A 20,427-nucleotide genomic window follows, 5' to 3' on the forward strand; every position below is an offset into this window, starting at 1 on the left:
AGCTCATCTGATTGTTCATCTATATTGAAGCCAACCCTTATACTAGGCCTTACAGGTCTTGGAGCCACATTCACATCTTTCTCTGGTTCGATGACCAGTGTCAAGTTTTCTTTCCACGATATACTCTTCCCTTTCTCCTGTTTTTCTTTCTTTTTTGCACCTTTTGCACTAATAGTCTTCTTTAGGCCTTCGGATTGAAATGTTGCGTTGTGGACTACCATATCTTTCTGAGGCACTTGTTGATCATTTTTCTCTTGAATTTTGGAGAGAGAGTTACCAACCTTAACTTCGCCAACTTGGTCGATCATGGCACTCTTGGAACCATCAATTTTGTATTCCAATCCTTCCACTGGGACCATCCGACGTCGAATTAATTGAGCGTTGAGGCCATTTTGCACTTGGGTTTGTCCACCACCTAGGGTTGCACTACCTTCCTTCAAAGCACGGATAGAAGAGCCGGACGTTGCACAATGAGCTAAATCCGCATCATTCTTTGCTTTTCTATGAACCATAGTGTGCATCCCTTCCTTTTCTTCAGTGTTCTTGACCAAGTCGACATAATCATCTCCTATAGAACTCGCTCCATTTCGTGGGGAACTAGAAACAAGTCCTTGAGTCGAACCATGGTCCGATGGGTGCCCCAAAGTGACGCGCTCGAGCCCTTTAACCATGAGGATGTCCATAAGGAAGTTGAAAAGCCGATTACAAATCCCGTACACCTCAGGTCGGCTCTCCTCTCTCCCCATTTCTTCAACTAAAAAGGAGACGAAGAACAAGATTGTTGAAGGTTTGATGGGAAACTTTGAATTAGATTGTTATTAATGTGAAGGAATGGTGTCTAATATGATTCTTTTCTTAGGGAGATGGAGTATCCTCTAAGTAAGAAATGTAATTCTTGGAGTACAACCTTTTCCTTTTGTAACTCCAAAGTGATTCTACCTTCCTACATACTTCACTATAAAGTTTATAAGAGAGAATTGGAATCTGTTTCTTCTTTCTGTCTTTTTTGGATGAACTCTCACAATGACCATTGGTCAAGCATCACCAATTTGGTGCAGCTCTTTCCAACTTCAAAATGGGTACATTATCATCTCCAAACCCGAAAATTAGTGACTAAGATCAAATTCACATGCCACTCAACTTGACATGTTTTAATAATTGTTCTTACCACACAAGTTTACCTACTGAAACCTTCGATTATAATTTCTATTTACCTTCTCAACAATGAGCTGTCTATTATAAACTACAATTTTGCATATTTAAGCTATCCATAAAATTAGAAACGAACACAATTGATAAAATGTAGGAGTAAGGCAGCTTAGACCCATAGCTCAGTTGGTTTGATACATTGCAAAGCAATGGTCGTGGGTTCAAGTCCTACTTACCCTTAAACAAAAGGCAATTTTGGGCTCGGTTGGTTTGACACATCACAAAGCAACGGCAGTGTGTTCAAGTCCAGCTTAGCCTTAAAAAGGGAAGGGAAAAAAAAAGGAGGCAATTTTGGGCTTAGACCCATTACTCGGTTTGTTTGACACATAGCAAAGCAACTTTGAGGTCGTGGTGCAAATCCAACTTACCCATCAATAAACAAAAAGAAAAGGTTTGGCAAAACAGACACTAGACCCAAAAAATGAAGAAAGAAATGAACGCAATCAATACAATGTAGGAGTAGGGCTTAGACCCAAAGCTCATTTGGTTGGACACATCGCAAAGCAACTTTGAGGTCATGGGTTCAAGTCCAGTACCCATCAAAAGAAATGTAGGAGTAGATCTAATAGGTATTAAACTACGAGAAAGTCGATTAAGATGATTTGGGCACTTTCAAGAAGGACGATTACACCCCCAATTAGAAGAAATATGCTAGTTGAAAGCATTTAAAGAGCGAGCGAGGAAAATCCGAAAGTGCCTTGAGTGAGATAATGAAAGTAGATATGAACATACTTTAAATAGCATAAGATGTGACTTTGAACATAATTGAATAGAGGAACAAGATTCTTTAACGGACCCAAATCTTTGGGATATGGCTTCAGTGATGATTAAGTCATCAATAACCATGAATAATTATAGATATCCATTATAATTTCTCCATGACCCAGCTACTAATCACAAATGCTATATAGAGACCAAACATCGTTTGATGCTCAGAAAAAGTGAGAGGGGATTTAATAGATATTTAAAAAGAGTAAAATATATTATTTACAAAACAATATACTATATTTTAAAAAAGATGCAACTATAAAAAATGATGGATTTTGAGAGAAAAATTAAGGGTATTTGACCAAAGGTTGAAGACGACGGAATTTGACTCATTTTCATTCATCTTTATTAGAAGACCAAGGTCAAAGAATATGTAATCAGTTTGAAAACACAAGGGTATCTCAAATATTTAGAGGTATATCTTTTAAGTCATTTTCATTAATCTTTGTTAGAAGACCAAGGTCAAAGCATATGTAATCAATTTGAAAATACAAGGGTATCTCAAATATTTACCAAAATCTAAAGGGGTAATATCTAAATTCACCCTAAAAATCTATGATTTTATCAAAGGGTCGAATGACAACAACCGAACAGGCTTGACCGTGACAATTAGGGTAAGGAGAAGGCTTTGTTTGATAGCTTCTATTATCACACCAAATTTTGTTAACACCACCCCCGAGATGTGTAATAAATCTTTGGTGATTTACCCATGAATTTGGGTGGCATTAGCAAAAGTTGATGGGGGCAATCTCTCTTTTGTTAACATGTTGGAGATAAGCATTTGAAGGCATTTTTTATAAGAAATTTTTTATCTTAAGTATTTTTTTTTTTAGGAAAATAAATTTTCAAGATATATTAATATTTAGAGTAATGATTTTCTGACGCCCCCATTTGTCTCAGAATATGCAAAATCATAAATCTTTTTCTTGTGTATCTCAAGGCAAATGATTTAAGGTTCTGTGGTTGGGGGCGTAACTCAAAGGGGGGCGTCTATCTATCACAACTCTTATATTTAAGCACCCCTGCCTCTTTCGATCACATGTTAAATATGTACATTTGTGTATCCCGAGGAAAAATCTACGATTCTACCACATGCCTCTCAGAGAGCGTATGTAGAGGGGGCGTCCGAAATCATTAATTCTTTTATAAGCGGATATAAAACCAATCTCGTACGAGATGATAAGTTCCAGAGAAATTGAGAAAACTAGAAAGTACATGGTGTAGCTAAGGCTTATTAGCATCAGAGATGTGACCCAATCAAATTAAAAAAAAAAAAAACAAATCATCAATATCAACAGCCAAATCAGTGGGCCAAAGCATTGTGTGGTGCAGATTCCATTGAGGTGAACCAAGGATGATGAATCACAGATCCATATATGTGGGAACTTTGGCAAGATTAGCTTGTAGTTGATGATGAGAATTGAGATGGGTTTCCAACTTTTCAGAATCTCATCTTTATCTTCTCCAAAACCCTTAATTTTCAATCCTAAAATTAATCTGACCCAATTCTTAGACCAAATTCATTCTCCCAGCAAATCTATTTCTGGATTTTCCCATAAAACCCGATTAATTTCTTCACTAAAACCCAGACCTTGTCCTTCCATTTCTGCAAGAGAGTTTGGTGGGTTATTTAAGCAGAGGAGAAGGGAGAGGAGCTTGAGCAGTGGAGTAGTAGCAATGGCTGCAACTGGTTCGGTTCAGAAATCAGAGGAAGAGTGGCAAGCGGTTCTCTCTCCAGAACAGTTTCGGATTCTGAGGCAGAAAGGAACTGAGTAAGTTCATAAAAAATTGAGCTTTGTTGTGTGTGTTTGGGTTGTTTGTGTGTTAGATTTTAATGAACCCATTTGTTGAATGTTTGTTTTTGTTGGATTTTGAGGCACCCATTTAAGAATCTTTGTGGATTTATGTTGATTTGTGGTTTTGGTTGGTTAGTTTGTGGGGTTATTGTTGTTTGAATGATAGTTGGTTGGATTTGATATACGTATCTGATTGGTTAGTTTATGTCGGTTCTTGTTGTTTAATTGCAGAACATTTTGATAACTATCTGTGGTGTTTTTGTTGTTCTTTTTCTTTCAATGTTTGTTTAATGGACTTTTGCGGTACTCTTTGGAAAATCTCTGTGAATTTTGTATTGTTTTGTTGTTTCGTGGGTTAGTCTATACCATATGGGTTCTTTCTTTCTTAAATTTTGGATAAGCAACGGGTTGAGTTTTTACCTTTTTTGTATAGATAAGGGAGAAAAAAGATACAGCGACAGGAAGGTCAAGATGACCCACCCCGAGAAAAAACTGAAAGTGGAAAAAAAAGAAAAACAGACAACTAAGTAAACCCAATACCAGGCCAAAGAGTTCTTGAAAAAAATCCCTCTAAACTCTTTGAAGATTTTGCACCCAAAAAATAAGAGCCCAAGAATCGAGAGAATCAACTCTTGTGTCGATTGCACCTTTCCTTGGAAAGTTCTTGCATTTCTTTTTTTCCAAAAGTCCCAAAAGATCGCAAACGGGGTTAAGCTCCAAATCAACTTCCTCACATGTTGACAACCCAAACCCAAATGAAATCATTCCCTGAGGTGCCTCTAATTGAACATGGAGCACAACAAGCCACCCCAAACAAGGATAAAAAAAAAATGAGCCCACACCTCCTTTTCTACCTCACAATGAACGAGCAAATGATTGGTAGATTCCTCATTTGACAAACGCATGCAACACCCTCCCACAAAAACCCCTTTTCCTTAGAAGTTTTTGTGTTTGAATCCTTTCCAACACTGTTGTTCAAGCAAAAAAAAGAAGGTACCTTGGATGGCATCCTTGGGCCCTAAACCGCAACATGAGGGAAAGTGGGGTCCCCTCTCCTGTTTAGGTCTTTATAGAAGTCCCTAACCAAAAGCAAACCTTTGGGCCCACAATCTCACATCTTCCTCTTGTATGCCTCCCGACACACTAGCTAAGTAACCCATCAACTCTGAAACCTCCACCAACTCCCATCGTGGTAAATGTGCATTTGAGAGTTCTTGTTATTGTGATTGGATTTTGATGTACTCATGTTGGGGAATGGAGACTTTAGGCACATGCATTGACGTAAGATATAGCATTATAGCTCTATATAGAATTGAATGGTGAAATAGGATTTGTGTTGCCGAGCCCAATATTTGGGACTCTGTAGAGTTGACAAAGATAACCCTGTTGAAGAACTGTGATCTATATTTATTGGAAGTTGCCAGCTATATTAGCATCCATTCAATACCTGAAATCTCTTTTCTTCTTTTTTTTAGGTTCTTAATTTTATTTTTGATTAAATTTTACTATTCCCATATGCTGAAATATTTGGATTTTTAGTTTCTTTGGTTTTTCTCTGGTTGAGTTTTTTATAACCATTTGATGAGTCTGTTATTTTGTTTGCTTTAGATTTTGATGCATTCAGTAACTGAACTTATGTGCTTTTGGATGATTTACCGATTTTTCACACTTATCTAAGCTTGTGTTGTATTATTATATATGATATTTGATTTGACTTATTTTGATTTACTTATTTCATGATTGGATGTGATCTTTGTTAAATAAGAACAAAGGTCATTATCAAAAAATAGGACAGAAAACTGTATTCACGATGTTTTTTTTTTTTTTTGGTTTGTTGATAGGTAGAGGATTAGTGGTTGGCAAATGAAGTTGGGTTCAAGGGGGTTTGAACCTTGGACATGGGAACAACACTCCACATGTTTTAAGCAATTATAGATTTATCCAAAAAACTATTACTAATTTTTGGATTTTCTTAAATCCATTAAGCAAGATATGGAACCGAATAGTTAAGATTTCTTTCAGTAGGATAAAGACTATTCTTACTGCAAGTCTTCTATCCAACCGCCTTGCTTCAATTCTCTTTGGGTCGAATTCAATTGTGTGCTGCCACACATATTTGAGCATCTTAGTTGCATACACTTCAAATTCACTTCTAATATTAGATTTGTTCGAACAATTGTTTCCCACTCTCTTTCTTGAATATGCTCTGGCTTAGTACAATTGAGGGCTTACAGGTTTTTTTGAAGGAATTTACAAGAAAAATGGTCTTTCTTCTTATAATGGGAAGTTGGAAGCATTTTTTATTCTTTATGCAAAAACAATTCTGAAAAACTTCTCTATCCTTCTTCTTCACTGAAATGCTACATTCCTGTGTGTGCTGATCAGATTAATTTGTTCAGTAAGAACCGTTTGTGTGTGTGTATATATATGTATATATATAGGGTAGCGATCTTTTGACAAAATCCTAGCCAACATTCTAGACAAAATTGTCTTAAATGGTTAAAAAGTTTCGGAATGGAATGATTTTTTGTGAGGATGATCTCTATAGTCAGTAGATCATCCTCACAAAAAATCAGCCAACTTCTGACCCCATGAAAAGTGGTTACAAACTAACGGTAAAAATTAACGGTTCACGATTCTTCATCTTATAAACTAGGGTTAGAAATTTCAGAATTTGCTGATTTTTTGTGAGGATGATTTTCTCATCATAGAGATCATCCTCACAAAACATCAGCCCATTCTGAAATTTTTAGCCCATATAAAGACAAATGCTTTGGCTAGAATGTTGTCTAGGATTATGTCAAGAGAACACCACCCATATATATATATGTGTGTGTGTGTGTGTGTGTAAACAATCAATTTTCAAAATATGGGTTAGAAGGTCCGGATTGAGCTGGTTTTTTGTGAGGATGGTCTTTATGATGAGAAGATCATCCTCGCAAAAAATCAGCCCAATCTGAAACTTCTAAATCCATCATAATTGGTTTACAAATTGTTGGTAAAAAAGCAACGCTAAATCACTTTTGATGGGGTTAGAAGGTTCAGATTGAGCTGATTTTTTGTGACGATGATCTTCTCATCATAGAGATCAATCCAAAACTTCTAACCCATATTTTGAAAAATGATTGTTTTTACATATGTTTTTACTTATGTTTTTACTTATGTCCCTGCTTCCCTATCTATATGGGGAGCATTCAATGCGGTGTTTTTTCTAAAGAACATATGCCTGTAATAACTTTTATTTGATATACTTTTAAGGGGGAAAAAAAGGCTACAGCATAATGTTAACTAAATAATAATATGTGATGAGCCGTTGAAGTGGAATTTAGAAAATGGATGGAAACCTAAACTATAAACTGATCACCTAGGATTGTATATTTCTTCTTAAGTATTATGCTCGTGTTTTATTTAAGTTAATACTGGTATATTGTGATTATAGCTGCCTGCCTACATTTACTGTAATATATTGACATTTTATAATTTAATTAATATCATTTATGATTTGAGTTACATTGGTTTTTTCACACGTTTTAACTATGGTGACAATGTTCAGGCGTCCAGGCACTGGAGAATATGACAAGTTCTATGGTGATGGGATCTATAACTGTGCAGGTTGTGGGACACCACTCTATAAATCTAGTACCAAATTTAATTCTGGATGTGGATGGCCAGCTTTCTTTGAGGGTTTTCCTGGAGCCATAAACCGCACTGTGAGCGTCTTATCTTCTTTCGTACTTTTGATTTTCTCCTCTCTACTATCCTTTTTTATTTATTTTATGTTTATGTTCATCTAGATTATTTAACAAGATTGACACTCCGCATTTTCAGCCTGACCCAGATGGAAGGAGAATTGAAATTACGTGTGCTGCTTGTGGTGGGCATCTGGGCCATGTATTTAAAGGTGAGGGATTCCCTACACCAACTGATGAACGCCACTGTGTCAATAGTGTTTCGATCAAGTTTGTTCCTGCGTCCTCTTCTTCTTAGTGAAAGCTTATTGTTGGAGTTGTTTCGGTGCACGAACAAGAAAAGTTATGTCTAGTTCTTCGTAGTGATTTCTTAGATAAAGACCCGTTAGGGTACTTTGTGATTTGAATCATAATAAAGGATATTGGTTTAGTGGTGTTTTAAATATCGTGGTGGCCATAATGATTTCTCTTGAGACTTGAGCATGTTATGTTTGTCTGGCACTATGGAGAAAGACATCATTAGTTGATATAAAATAATTCTGGAGCACTACTTGTTTAGTTTCTCCTGCTTCTTTGGGCCCAACAACATGTGTGTACAATTTGGATTGCTATGTCAAAAGAAATAGCTTTTTGTGTGTCTGCCTCTTATTTTGTCGTGTTGTGTTGTGCTGTGTGCTATGCTTGCATCATTATGAATTGTTTTCATATAAATGGTGTGGTTTAAAAGAACAGGAATTGAGACTTTAATCTCTATTGAATTGTTTGTTGTGATCTCTTCATATCGAAATAAACTTTTCAATCTGATATTGTCTATTGTTGATTATTAAACTTGATGTTTCATCATTAGAGAAAAAATAATAATAATAATGATATTAAAGCATGATTTTAGTCTTAACGTGCACACGATAACTGCCAGTAACAGCCAAAGTTTAAAATCACATCTCGAGACAATATTTTAATTAGAAACAATCTCAACCAAATAATCTTAGACAATTTGAAATATTCGATATTTACAGATCTAATTAAATTAGAAATGTTCCAAAGAAGAAAAATACTTTGAACCATGGGCACCTGATACTGAAATACCATATTTTTTTAAGAGGAAAGAAGAAACAAATAAAACAAAGCAGCCAAATGGTTAGGCATTAATATAGTTTTATACAAATGGAATCAAGAATTGTGATGGTTAGTAATGTCATCTCCTTCAACAATATCATCCGAGTCTGCAAATCGATCAAAGAAAGTATCGAGGTACCATGGGCACTTTTCATTCCAGTCTCCTTTGTTGGCATTGGCTCTCCATTTTTGGTCAGCTATCATATCTGGAGATAGTCCCCATTGTTCAAGCTCTTCCTCATTATGATGGATTGCTAGACTGTATTCTCCACCTGGTCCCAGTTGCATAACTCGAAATTCACAGTTTTGGGGATTGTTTAGGTACTCGAATTGGTCAACCGTCCACTTAAACCACTTCATTAGGAAGACCCGTATCGCTAATCCATGCGAGATGATGATCAGGTTTATCTCATCCGAGGCTTCCTGTTGAAGCCTGTTCATGTCTATGTCCCTCCATAGGGACTCTAGGAAACCTGTAGATTCAATATAGTCTCTAGTTATGTATTTATTTTTAACAGAAACCCTGAGATCTTGGATAATCTATAATAGAAAATTTTAGGGTTTTTAAAAATAAAACTCAAATGACTGATTTCTTGATGGAAATATATCTTCATTTTCAAACTCTTGCCATAAATCCTTAATTTATTTATTTATTTTTAAATTATTAGGTTCAACCTTTGTTAGAAGCCATCTTGAATAAAAAATAAATAAAACTCAACTCAAAACTCAAACCCTAGAGCCCTACAACATTAAAAATGGAAAAGAACCTAATATATAGAAATCTTAATATGACAACAAATTAACTCATAAACAAAAGAAACAAATCCTAATTATATAATAAAATCAAGCAAACTACTTTTTGCCTTATCGCATAAACCAAATCTGACAAAAATAATCAACCAAAAATCATAAATAACAAAAATGAAAATCCTAGAGAACAAAAACCATGAAACTCAAAATCATAAGTAGCTTCAAATAATCAAACTGTATCAATGGGTTTTTGAAAAAAAAAAATTATGATCTTTTAAGCAAGAGGTTAAATATGAAAAAATTTCGGTCAATTTGAAGAAAAAATGAAAATATATATGTGGTCAAGTTGACATTCTGGGTATCTCAAATCTTCACCAAAATCCGGAGAATTACTCTTTTTTTTTTTCAAATCCAAAATTTATATGTAGGGGAATCGAAAATTTTCTTTGAAGCGTTGAAACAATTTGAGAAAAAAAGCTCGAAATAAGTGCGAAAAATTGAATCTTACTGGAAACGCGATCGAAGACATCAGCAGCAGATTCGCCTTCTGGGAATCGAAAAAAGAATCTCCCAAATCTCTCTCTAGTCTCCTTAATGACTTTCATCCTCTCCTCCACCTGAAAATTGCCAAAATCTTGTTCCCTAACCCTACATTCTTCTCGAACTCCAATAACTCTCTTTTTGGGGAAAGATCTCCCAATCTCACGAAGAGTCGATCTTGTTCTTTGATAAGGAGAAACATAGAAATAAACCTTCCAATTCTGAGATTGATTATCGTCAGAAACAACATGAAGAATCTGTTCTCCTGTGAGAAGAGCTTGGTTGATGCCTAATGGGGTTAAGGGGATCTTGTGATCAGGGGTTGTGGTGAAAGCAGAGCCGTCGAGATTTCCTTGAGATTCGCCATGTCTGACAAGTATGATTCTTTTGGGGAGAGATCTGTGTTGTGGATGAACCATATTGTTGTTGCTGTTCTTCTTCTTCTCTCTTCTGGTTTTGGGTTCTTATTTGAGATCTTTGATCTTTGGGGTTCTGTTTGAGATGATTGGGTTTCTCTCTCTTAAGTAATCTCTAAAAAGGTCAAATTTTTCTAGTTGTGATTTGGGAATTGTGTGTGTGTGTAAGGGAGAAAATTCTCTAACTCTCACCATTTATTGGGTAGATCATATGGAAGCTAATCAATTTCAACATTGGGTTTGAACATTTGAAATGACAAATGTACCCTCCCCGTCTTTAAAATTTGAATAAGGAAAATGCTGGAATGACACTAGTCTGACGTGGGATGTGCACATAACCATAGATGTGTTTTCTCACAGTACGAGTAAAAAACCATCTACGGTTATGTATGCATCTCCACGTTAGAATTGTGAGAATCACAATAAATCTTGTCACCCCAGTACTACTCTTTGAATAATGCTGAAGTGATCTCAGGATGAAACCTCATATTGCACTTCTTGACGTGAAAGTGGGTAGGAAAAATAAATGCTTTTTCACCCATTGATCTTTCACGTCAAGAAGTGCGATATGAGGTTCCAGCTTGAGGTTACTCCAACACGACTCTTAAAATTTTTGGGTTTACAAAGAAATAATTTTTGCTCATGTAATTGGTTAATTTGGGATTTTATAAAAATTTAGATTGATTTTTGTGTAAGCAAAAAATCTCTCCGTTATTAATTATAATATCTGGTTTTTAATGACAATTTGAATTATCCTTATTACGAACTTTAGTGAAATACCACCCCCGTGATCTAATATTCTTAGGAAAATAGTTCATACTTTTAAAATGAGTAAGATAAAAGTTTTGGAAGTTATATATATATATGAGTTGTGATAATCTGACACTCTTTTTTTCAGATGTCCCTTGTACATCTCATCACAGAATTGTAGATCTTTTCTTTCGGGATACACAAGAAAAAGATTTATAATTCTATAACTGCCAAGTCAGGAAATGCATGAGGAGCGTTTGAAAAAAGAGTGTCAGATTATCATTATTCTATATGATTTTGAATTGGTAAGATACAAAAAGGGGCAATAGATTTAAAAACTATTGCAAGCACTTTCCAATGGAAAATGCATTTAGAGCGAAGTAGGTTTCCAAACCATCATACACTATTATTTTTGGGATTTTTTTTCTTTAAAAAAAAAAAAAACAATAATAACTTTCAAAAGATCATTTTAATATCGCACGCATGACCAAAGTCAAAAGGTTTTCTATTGTGAACGGGTGGCGTAGTGGGTCAAATTTGTAGGCATGTTCTAGATATGCTTCAATTTGTTTGTGCTTTTTGCATGGTGGATGTGACTCAGATTCGTGATATTACAGCTTTGAGAGGGGATAGGTGATATATAAAATATACAATTATTTGTCAAAAAAAATATATTTTCAAGTTCACATACATGAAATTAAAAGCAAATAATTAAGAAAAAGGTCATAATGATCAACTAAAGTTTGAAATGAGAATAATGAATACTAAAGAAACAAAGTTATTAAAAAAATATTTATAAATTATAATTGTATTAAGTTTGGGTTTGGGCAAATCGGTCAACCCAATATTTATGCCTGAACCCAACCTGGTTTATTTCGGTCTAAATTTTTTTTGCCTGAACCCTAGCTAATTGTGCCCAAACTTGACCCAAGGTCAGGTTGAACCCATCAGGTTTGGCCCTCCCAAGTTGCAGCCTATTTGTGGCACCATGTGGATTACTAAATGACATTGCACGCAAGACACGATACCAGTCCTATGCCTTAGAACACCACATGCACCACTATCATGTCATCACGCGTATCACCTTGATGACATCGTGTGCCACATTCTCTAAATATACAAGAAAATAAATTTTCCTTTTTTCATAAACCAAATGCCTAACTTATTCCCCAAGATCACTGCAACAAAATGATCCAAGTGAAATGTCATCAATGTGATTTAATATTATTGCTAATATCCATATCAACATCATACATCCCAACAGAACTAGAAAAATATATAAATGCTTGCTACTCCAAACACAAAAAAAATATACAAGATCAAACTCATCTTGAGGAATGAATCCGAAACACTGGACCAAATTAATCAGTTTTTTGCAGCCACCCAAGCTGTAGACAAGAAAAGTTTTTTTTTCAATACAAATTATGTTAAGGAATAGAAAATCAAATGGATTCGGTACTGAAGAAATAGAGCGTACATACCTTCCATGCATACATCGCAAAGAAAGCAATGGTATCTGCTGACCAGACAACTGAGAAGGATTTCAAGAAGAACGGGATTAAAACATTGAGTAGTGGAATGAGAAGAAATAGATAGTTGAGAGCTTCCTTCTCATTCTTTGAGCAGTCTCGGGCCCGAAGGGAAGGAATTGCTGCAAAACCACATAAACTCAAAATCATAATAGAGTGTAGAACATAACTTTATTTTGCTAGCATTCTCTATATACAAAATGAAATTTGTGCTAACCAACCAACTACTCCAAAAGACCGATCTGTTAGAGTGGGGGAGAACTATGAATATAAGAGGGTTGCGGGGCTTAACTGGGGCTGGGGTATGACACACCTTGGAGTGGAGGAAAATCTACACTCAACACTCCCCCTCACCCATAAGGGTGACCTATACGAACCTAGCGCTTGGAAACCATGTTAACCAACCAACTACTCCAAAAGACCTATCTGTTGGAGAGGGAGAGAACTATGAATATAAGAGGGTCATGAGGCTTAACTGGGGTATGGCACACCAAAGAATGGAGGAAAATGTATGCTCAACACTCCCCCTCACCCATAAAGGTGGAAAGAATCAAACCCATGACTTATACAAACCTCGTGCTCTGATACCATGTTAACTAACCAACTACTCCAAAAGACTGATCTGTTGGAGAGGCAGAGAACTATGAATATAAGAGGGTCACAGGGCTTAACTTGGGTTTGACACACCCAAGAGTGGAGGAAAATATACACTTAACACTCCCCCTCACCTAGAAAGAATTGAACCTGTAACCTATATGAACCTAGCACTCTGAAACCATGTTAACCAACCAACTTCTCCAAAAGACCGATGTGTTGAAGAGGGGGAAGAACTATGAATATAAGAGGGTCATGGGGCTTTAACTGGGGTATGACACACCCGAGAGTGGAGGAAAATATACAGTCAACGGTTATCTGATGCATAAATGGAGAATTAACTTACTGAACATCCAAATGGACCACATGCCCATTAGTCTCCATATGTCAGGTTCATTTGATGGGAATAAAAGATTGAAGGAGAGGGCCCCTCCTACCAACATTGAAGCATAACCTTGAACTTCAAAAACAGTGTACAAGGTTGAACCAGGTACAGCAGGGTTTTTCGTGGCGGTGGATGCCCTTGGGGCAAAGGTTGCAGCAGTCTTCTGGACAACCTGTTGAAGACTTGAAGCTTAGACTGATGTATATATGCATGTAGATACACACATATCTGCAATGACGACAAAAGAATAAAGAAAAAAAAAACTCACTAAAAGAAAATTTCACGAATCAGAAATATTATGGATAAAGTAAAGCAAGGAGGCTTCCATACTCTTGGCATATGAGTAATAAATTTAGATCCAAGTTTAATTTGTTTTAAGTCACTAAAGACACCGGGGAAACTTAAAACCTTTTGTAGGATACAAAGTAATTTTTAATTTTTGACAAATACAATCATTTTTAAAATAGGTTCCTTTGGATCATGCAAGGCTTTAAACCAATGAAATAAGGGGGCATCGATGATGAACCTCGACCATTATTCATCACTATAGCAGTTGATACTTTTTCTAGTATTTTTACCATTACAACAGTCATAAACTAATTGGAATAATGGTTTTTAACACATTTATTAACAGCTAGGATGGTCATGGGCGATTCCAATTTCAAAAGTGGAAAATATCAATTGCAACCGCTTGAGCAATGTTCTTCATTGTCCATATAGATGTCTAACAATATAATTTTTTTTATTTTTTTGGGGGGGAGGGGGGCCTTTTAAATGTAAGGAAATTCGAAGAAAACGGGATTGAAGTGGATGAAGGGAATATCAATAGAATCATATAAAGATTATAGGATGCACTTTCAATGCTTGACTCAAAACCAAAAATGGATTTTCAATGGTAGAGGACGTAAATTTGGCATTTTTGTTTTGATTCATATTCAATTACAAAACTAACTGGGCATAATTCATCCATGGTGTTGTGTAAATGTCTTGTATTCTGTTCGGATTTTCTAATTTTTTGTGGGTTTCTGTTTTGGGGAGTTTTACATGTTTTGGCAACTCTTGGTTATATAAATAGAGATCTCTAGGGTTGTAAAACTTATGAGAAAGTAGTGATTGTCCTTGTTCTATTCCATGGACGTAGGCACACTGCCGAACCACATAAATCCTTGTGTTGTGTGCAATTGTGTTATCTTTGCTATTTCGTTTTTTCACAAGTGGCACCTCAGATACCCAATTTCTGAGGGCTTCATTACAACTTTATCAAAATCTTAGGCATGACATATTGAAAGTTTTGTTGTTATTCTCCCTTCATAATAAGTTTGTCTGACTAAATGGATAAAGACAATTATAATATGAACCCATGTTCAACTAGGAAAAAAAAGGTTGGGTTACAAATCATTAAACCATGGTACCTAAGACACCATTTGTGAGAACATAATATCTCTATACTTCTTTCCCCAAATCCCATTACATAAAATTGAAAAAAATTGAAGTTTCTTTTTTTCCCTTTCTTAATTATTTTGATTGAATCATGAAAACAGTTCAAAATTTACTATTTTCAGTATTGCAACCATAAAAGATAAAATTTTGAAATAAGAAAGTGGATGTTATTCATTAATCATGATATGATTCTAACTTATTTACGAATAAAACACCGTCGACTCGAGATGAACCCAATCTCCAATTTCAACTCTTCTTAGGTACCAGAATTACTATCAAAAACATTTCATCATCTTTACTGCCATACCCATACCAACATCATTTTAAAAATAGCCATTAATCAATCAAAATTTTCTATTGGTGCTGTATTTGAAATTTAATCGAACACCACAAGCACACAAACATATCTACTGTGTTCTTAAAATAAATAAATAATCCCAAAAGAGAACGTAAAAAAAAAAATTCCACCTTTTTTATGTCTTTTTCAATTACAGGAGTAGTGGATGAAAGAGGAGTCTTGATCTCTTGTTTGGGTTCTCCCTCTCCTTGGCCTTCCTCAACCGTCGATGTATCGAACCCACCCTCTGAGCTCGCCAAGATTTTGAATTTTCTCCTAATTAGTTTAGAACAGTAGTAATTGTTTCTGAAATTCGATAACGTGGCGGGAAATTTTGAAATCAAAGAGTTGCAGTTGCAGGAGACCGTTGGAATTAACGGATACATTTTTTTTATTTTTGGAAGAAAAAAACTTGGCCAAAAGAGAGAAGAGGATGAGATAGGGGTGTCTGGTTTAGCATGAGTATGCGTGAAATTACTAAAATAACCTTACTTTTCTTGGTTTTATTAAGTTTGCGTTTGGAGAGCCTTTTTAGCACTTTGTGGAGTTAAAAAATGAAAAGCGCTTCTTACATTGATATTACAAATTGAGAACACTTGATTCTGCTTCCCACCAAACGTAGAAATACATAATAGTCTAAAGTAAGAAGTTGCTTAGACCAGCTTCCTGTTTCTAGCGTTTGCAAGTCATTTATAATATTTACATAATTACGTTTCCACTTCTGGCCGATCTCCTTTCTATACTATGTGGTACACATGGATGTTTAATTTTACGATTTTTATTTTCTACATTTTGCATGGTCCTTTGGCTTCTGAAGGGATTTTTATATCTTGTCGTTACAGATACTTTTGCAGAAATCTGATCTGTAAGTTCTTTCTAGAATCAGTGACTCACTATCATCTCATCCATGGATGTAGGCCGTGCTGAGCCATGTAAATCTTGTTGTGTTCTTCTTTTTTATCCTTAATTGCTTTTGTTATTTGATTTACGGCTTGATCCCCACATTAATTCTTCATGTGGGGTTCCGTTGACTCAAAGAAATATGACTCAAGTTATGACACAAGATCTTGACTGTGTAAACACAAAATCCAACAATTGAGATTTTATGCATATCTCAATAATACTTATCTGAAGAATAATTATCAACCATTGGATTTTGTGTTTACACGGTCAAGATTTTGTATCGTATTTTAAGTCAACAGAACCTAACCCGATACTATTATACATTTATTCTTCCAAAGTGTCTAATAATTGATCAAAGAGTTGATCTTAGGTAAGTAGATAAAATCTGTGAGGACATCAACGCCACCAGAACAATGGTTGAGCTCGAGATCCACAATTCACAGGTTGCCATTTCAGAAGCTTGTCATCATATAAATAAAGTTCTAAGCTTCGTACGAGGATGAGGACTCGTGTTCTGATCCGATAATGTGTTTGAAAATATTTTAATGATGAATTCTTTGTATTATATATTTTACTTAGACATTAGGAAGTATATCATACTCTATATACATTTATTAAAATCAAATTGATTAAGTCCAAAACAAGACATTATTCTAGGCAAAGTTTCAACTACATTGCTTCACCTAGTGACAACAGATCCCTCGCTGGTTTGAGGTGTTTGGGGTATCTAAAGTACGAATTTTTAGGAACAAATTGAAGTAAAAGAATTGTTTGCAATCAAAAGATGATGGTCCGACATGAAGATTACGATAACAGACAACAAAAATAGGAGAAAATGGCAAATCCAATTAACACAACATAAAGAAGACATACAACAAAACATTACTAGTACATATATTACTCCTAGTATATTTGTTAGCCATGCCAGTTTCACATAAACTGTCTCACTTAATCTAATTAAACACATTTGATAGGCTTCCGCCGACGAATCTTGATTACATGAGATTATTTTCCCCAAAAATTCTCAATCATCCGTCACTAACATCTTGATTTTCTTACTGCTACCTGCAGCCTTCAAATTTCTAGGAATTGTGTCCTCCATTATCTTTGGGGTTGCAAAATTGAAGTCAGAAACTTCCACAACATCTCTGTATTTGGGATTTTCTTCTAGAAACTTTTCAACATCGGCGGGAGCTCTCACTTTCTTCCCTGTAGGCACAACGTAATAGGAATCCGACTTAGAGAAACACTTTCTAACTGTTAACCCTCTCTTGAAACCAGCTGGGGTTTTTGGTATGTTTGGCCTGTCGACAAGCCATGTCCTAGTGCTATCGTATTCTATATCAGCAGGATCCTCACAAGAAACATTGAATTTCTTAGTGCAAACCCATGGATCTTCTATGAACTTATGTCTGATATTCTCGTACTCTTCTTGTGTTGGAATTATCCTCCATTTGAAGCATTTAGCACATTGTACGGTGAACAAACCAACTGAGTATGGTCCGGATTTCTGTCATTAAGAACGTGAAGTTGGATAATCAAGAAGAATATCATACAACAGATAATCAAGAGAAAAAATTCTGATAAAATATTTGAATGGTAGAATTGTCAAGCATGAAACATATGAGTATTAAGAAAACATGGGCAATCAAACCAAGAAACGAATTGGAAAAAAAAAAATGCAAATAATACAGATTTACATGATTCCCTTTAGATTGAGATATGTCCATGGATGCACACCTATTCCACTATATGAAAGGCAAAAATCGCCAAGATACAAGAGTTCTCTCCTCTCTCAAACCCTCTCCTGCTCTTAAGAGCACAATACCAAACATAACATCAAAAGAGCCCCTTCGGGGCCGTTGCCACTTTGACTCCAGAAGAGCCCTTTCACCCGAGAAGCCTAGATCAGTCTCCACCTCCAACAATGAGCCACTTTTAGGAAAACAACAAAATCGGACTCAAATGAAATAAAATACACATCCATATATAAAACATGATTATGTTGGAGAGAATCGCAAGAGCAGAGGTGAGGTTTTGGTTTTAAGATAAAATAAACAACCAAGCAAAAATTGCAAGGGTACTTGGTTTCATCACTAAAAATTCAAATTCAGCTAAAGGAAATGGAAAGGGAACATAGATAAACTGATAAATACCTCCAAAAAAAAAAAACGGGTTTCTTGTCAAAGATCGAACTCAACCCTCAACATGAAGGAAGAAAAAAAAAAGATGTGGTATCACGTATATAGAACACAAAACAATTGATTATTATTTTTCATTCCTGAGTTCTCTGAGTGAAAATAAAACTTGATGATAATCATGAAAGGATCTACAAGAAAGTGGATTTGAACAGAAGTTAACCATATGGAGTCGAAGCTCTCTTCTCTACCACTCTTGGCCTCATAAGAGATTCCTACCCCAATACTGGCATCAGTAACAAAGATAATGAAAGTTTGAAGGAGATTTCTTATTAAATGCAAGAGAAGTAAAGCAAAAGCACATCATTGATGGATAATGAATAAGTGCCCTACTTAGCAAAATAAATAAATAAATAAGTGCTCCCAAGAAGTTTGGACATTGAGGTGATAGAAGGCCTATGAAGATGAATAAGCCTCTAGAGAGAAAGAAATAATAGGTTTATTTTGAGATGAACTACAATTAAGGTGCGGAAACGTGATGTGGGATAGCAAAGATGTTGCTAGTACTTACAGGGTTGGGATTCTCAAATTCAATTGATATGGTTTTGAAGTTTAGTTGGGAAATAAGATACAAGGCATGACAGATGTGATACAAGAAATTTTTTAGGATATATATATATAGGATAGCGTTATTACGACCCCTATTACGACTCACATTGCGACACACCGTTTGTCTTATATGGGCAAAAATGTTTGGAATGGGCTGATTTTTTGTGAGGATGATCTCTGTGATGAGGGGATCATCCTGGCAAAAAATCATCCAATTCCAAAACTTCTAACCCCATCAAAATTGATTTACAAAAATTGGTAGGTCTAAAATTTTTCAACTTGTAAACATGGGGCTAGAAGTTTCATAATGAGCTGATTTTTGGCAAGGATGATCTCCTCACCTTAGAGATCATCCTCACAAAAAATCAGCCCATTCCAAACATGTTTGCCCATATAAGACAAAATGGTGTGTCGCAATGTGAGTCGTAATGTGAGTCTACGGAACCCGACCCATATATATATATATATTATATATATATATATATATATATATATATATATATATATATATATATATATATATATATAGCGTGGCAGCGATGATGCTTAAAATTCTATTTCCCAAGTTCTATATATAAGTCATCAAAGAAATAAGGAAAAAGCTCTTCATTAATAAAATTTATATTTATCAAAAAAAAAACTGTGTATTTTGGTATCCATCTCAAAGAAACAAATATGAACAAATCAAGGTCTCTGTTAAAACAAGAAGAGAAGAACATAAAACTCAGATTAAAACCCAACTCTAGTTGCAACAAAAATCGCCAGAATATAAGACCAAATTTGATATGGGGAAACTAAAACTTGAAAGATCAAAATATAAATAAAGTGGAGAAACAAGAAATTTAAGAAAACCCATCTCAAGATTTCCAATTTTATGATGAAACCAAGCTTGAGTTCATGTCTAGAACAAAATATTACATAACCCCATGTTTCAGTATTGCAGAATTTTCTACTCAGATTAAAATCTAACTCAAGTTCCTACTAAAACCACCAGAAATATGGGGGAAAGACCAAATTTGATATGAGGAGACTAAAAAATAAAATAAAATAAAATTGGAGAAACAAGGATTTAAGAAAACCCAACTCAAATTTATATGAAAAAAGTGAGAACCCAACTCAGATTTCTAGAGTTTGTAATGAAAACAAGATCAAATTCAAATCTAGAAGAAGAAATTACACAAAAGTGATCCTTTAATGGTGGTCAAGAGAGAAAGAACAAGAGAAGAACCATACCTCCTGGTTTCTAGGGTTTTCCAACTTCATTTTCACTCGTCAGTGTTCGGAGTTCGAACACGCGAGCTAAAAAATAGTGATCACCAGTGAGACAATGTCGGCCCTACATTTGGACGGTTGAGATTCGAAACCAGATGACTACCAATGTCCAAGGGTGAGTGAGATGCTCAGACTTTCAAAACCCAGCCCAATAAGGCCCAAAATCTCCATTGTCAAAGGTTTAGC

At 35.3% G+C, this 20,427-nt stretch overlaps 4 protein-coding genes across 6 annotated transcripts; 1 reads left to right on the forward strand and 3 right to left on the reverse strand.

Moving 5' to 3' along the window:
• Nucleotides 1-3,378: 3,378 nt before the first annotated feature.
• LOC147383287 (peptide methionine sulfoxide reductase B5-like) lies at nt 3,379-8,101 on the forward strand. Of its 2 annotated transcripts, XM_086427823.1 has the most exons (4): nt 3,379-3,749; nt 7,327-7,483; nt 7,602-7,798; nt 7,843-8,101. In XM_086427823.1, the coding sequence occupies exons 1-3, from the start codon at nt 3,388-3,390 to the stop codon at nt 7,758-7,760; spliced, it is 678 nt and encodes a 225-aa protein (XP_086283949.1). In that variant the 5' UTR covers nt 3,379-3,387; the 3' UTR covers nt 7,761-7,798; nt 7,843-8,101. The 2 variants fall into 2 exon arrangements, with proteins under 2 accessions (XP_086283949.1, XP_086283948.1); XM_086427822.1 differs by having other exon boundaries at nt 3,380-3,749; nt 7,602-8,101.
• Nucleotides 8,102-8,534: 433 nt separating this feature from the next.
• On the reverse strand, nt 8,535-10,479 carry LOC147383288 (Phosphoglycerate mutase family protein). Its single transcript, XM_086427821.1, has 2 exons — nt 9,837-10,479; nt 8,535-9,051 (listed from the first exon to the last, which is right to left on the reverse strand). The coding sequence occupies exons 1-2, from the start codon at nt 10,285-10,287 to the stop codon at nt 8,633-8,635; spliced, it is 870 nt and encodes a 289-aa protein (XP_086283947.1). The 5' UTR covers nt 10,288-10,479; the 3' UTR covers nt 8,535-8,632.
• Nucleotides 10,480-12,237: 1,758 nt separating this feature from the next.
• On the reverse strand, nt 12,238-15,774 carry RPH1 (resistance to phytophthora 1). The gene is made up of 4 exons (XM_086429380.1): nt 15,451-15,774; nt 13,504-13,714; nt 12,516-12,685; nt 12,238-12,422 (listed from the first exon to the last, which is right to left on the reverse strand). Exons 1-4 carry the CDS (start codon nt 15,703-15,705, stop codon nt 12,396-12,398), a joined length of 663 nt encoding a protein of 220 aa, XP_086285506.1. The 5' UTR covers nt 15,706-15,774; the 3' UTR covers nt 12,238-12,395.
• Nucleotides 15,775-17,092: 1,318 nt separating this feature from the next.
• Nucleotides 17,093-20,355, reverse strand: LOC147383290 (methyl-CpG-binding domain-containing protein 4-like). Of its 2 annotated transcripts, XM_086428493.1 has the most exons (3): nt 20,203-20,233; nt 18,584-18,646; nt 17,093-17,732 (listed from the first exon to the last, which is right to left on the reverse strand). In XM_086428493.1, the coding sequence occupies exons 2-3, from the start codon at nt 18,584-18,586 to the stop codon at nt 17,247-17,249; spliced, it is 489 nt and encodes a 162-aa protein (XP_086284619.1). In that variant the 5' UTR covers nt 18,587-18,646; nt 20,203-20,233; the 3' UTR covers nt 17,093-17,246. The 2 variants fall into 2 exon arrangements, with proteins under 2 accessions (XP_086284619.1, XP_086284618.1); XM_086428492.1 differs by lacking the exon at nt 18,584-18,646 and having other exon boundaries at nt 20,203-20,355.
• Nucleotides 20,356-20,427: the final 72 nt, after the last annotated feature.

The sequence above is a fragment of the Akebia trifoliata genome, chromosome 16, assembly GCF_017979445.1.
Source record: "Akebia trifoliata isolate Shusen 1 chromosome 16, ASM1797944v1, whole genome shotgun sequence".
NCBI classification, from domain to species: domain Eukaryota; kingdom Viridiplantae; phylum Streptophyta; class Magnoliopsida; order Ranunculales; family Lardizabalaceae; genus Akebia; species Akebia trifoliata.

What these genes read in the sequence shown, in the direction of transcription:
- LOC147383287 (XM_086427823.1), top strand. Translation starts at nt 3,388, where the DNA reads ATGATGAGAATTGAGATGGGTTTCCAACTTTTCAGAATCTCATCTTTA. An exon ending in CTGAGGCAGAAAGGAACTGA is followed by an intron (nt 3,750 to 7,326) that starts GTAAGTTCATAA and finishes GACAATGTTCAG; the next exon opens with GCGTCCAGGCACTGGAGAAT. An exon ending in CTGGAGCCATAAACCGCACT is followed by an intron (nt 7,484 to 7,601) that starts GTGAGCGTCTTA and finishes CCGCATTTTCAG; the next exon opens with CCTGACCCAGATGGAAGGAG.
- LOC147383288 (XM_086427821.1), bottom strand. Translation starts at nt 10,287, where the DNA reads ATGGTTCATCCACAACACAGATCTCTCCCCAAAAGAATCATACTTGTC. An exon ending in TGTCTTCGATCGCGTTTCCA is followed by an intron (nt 9,052 to 9,836) that starts GTAAGATTCAAT and finishes TTGAATCTACAG; the next exon opens with GTTTCCTAGAGTCCCTATGG.
- RPH1 (XM_086429380.1), bottom strand. Translation starts at nt 15,705, where the DNA reads ATGTATCCGTTAATTCCAACGGTCTCCTGCAACTGCAACTCTTTGATT. An exon ending in TTGAAAAAGACATAAAAAAG is followed by an intron (nt 13,715 to 15,450) that starts GTGGAATTTTTT and finishes AGTCTTCAACAG; the next exon opens with GTTGTCCAGAAGACTGCTGC. An exon ending in GTGGTCCATTTGGATGTTCA is followed by an intron (nt 12,686 to 13,503) that starts GTAAGTTAATTC and finishes GTGGTTTTGCAG; the next exon opens with CAATTCCTTCCCTTCGGGCC.
- LOC147383290 (XM_086428492.1), bottom strand. Translation starts at nt 20,232, where the DNA reads ATGAAGTTGGAAAACCCTAGAAACCAGGAG. An exon ending in AAAACCCTAGAAACCAGGAG is followed by an intron (nt 17,733 to 20,202) that starts GTATGGTTCTTC and finishes TCTTAATGACAG; the next exon opens with AAATCCGGACCATACTCAGT.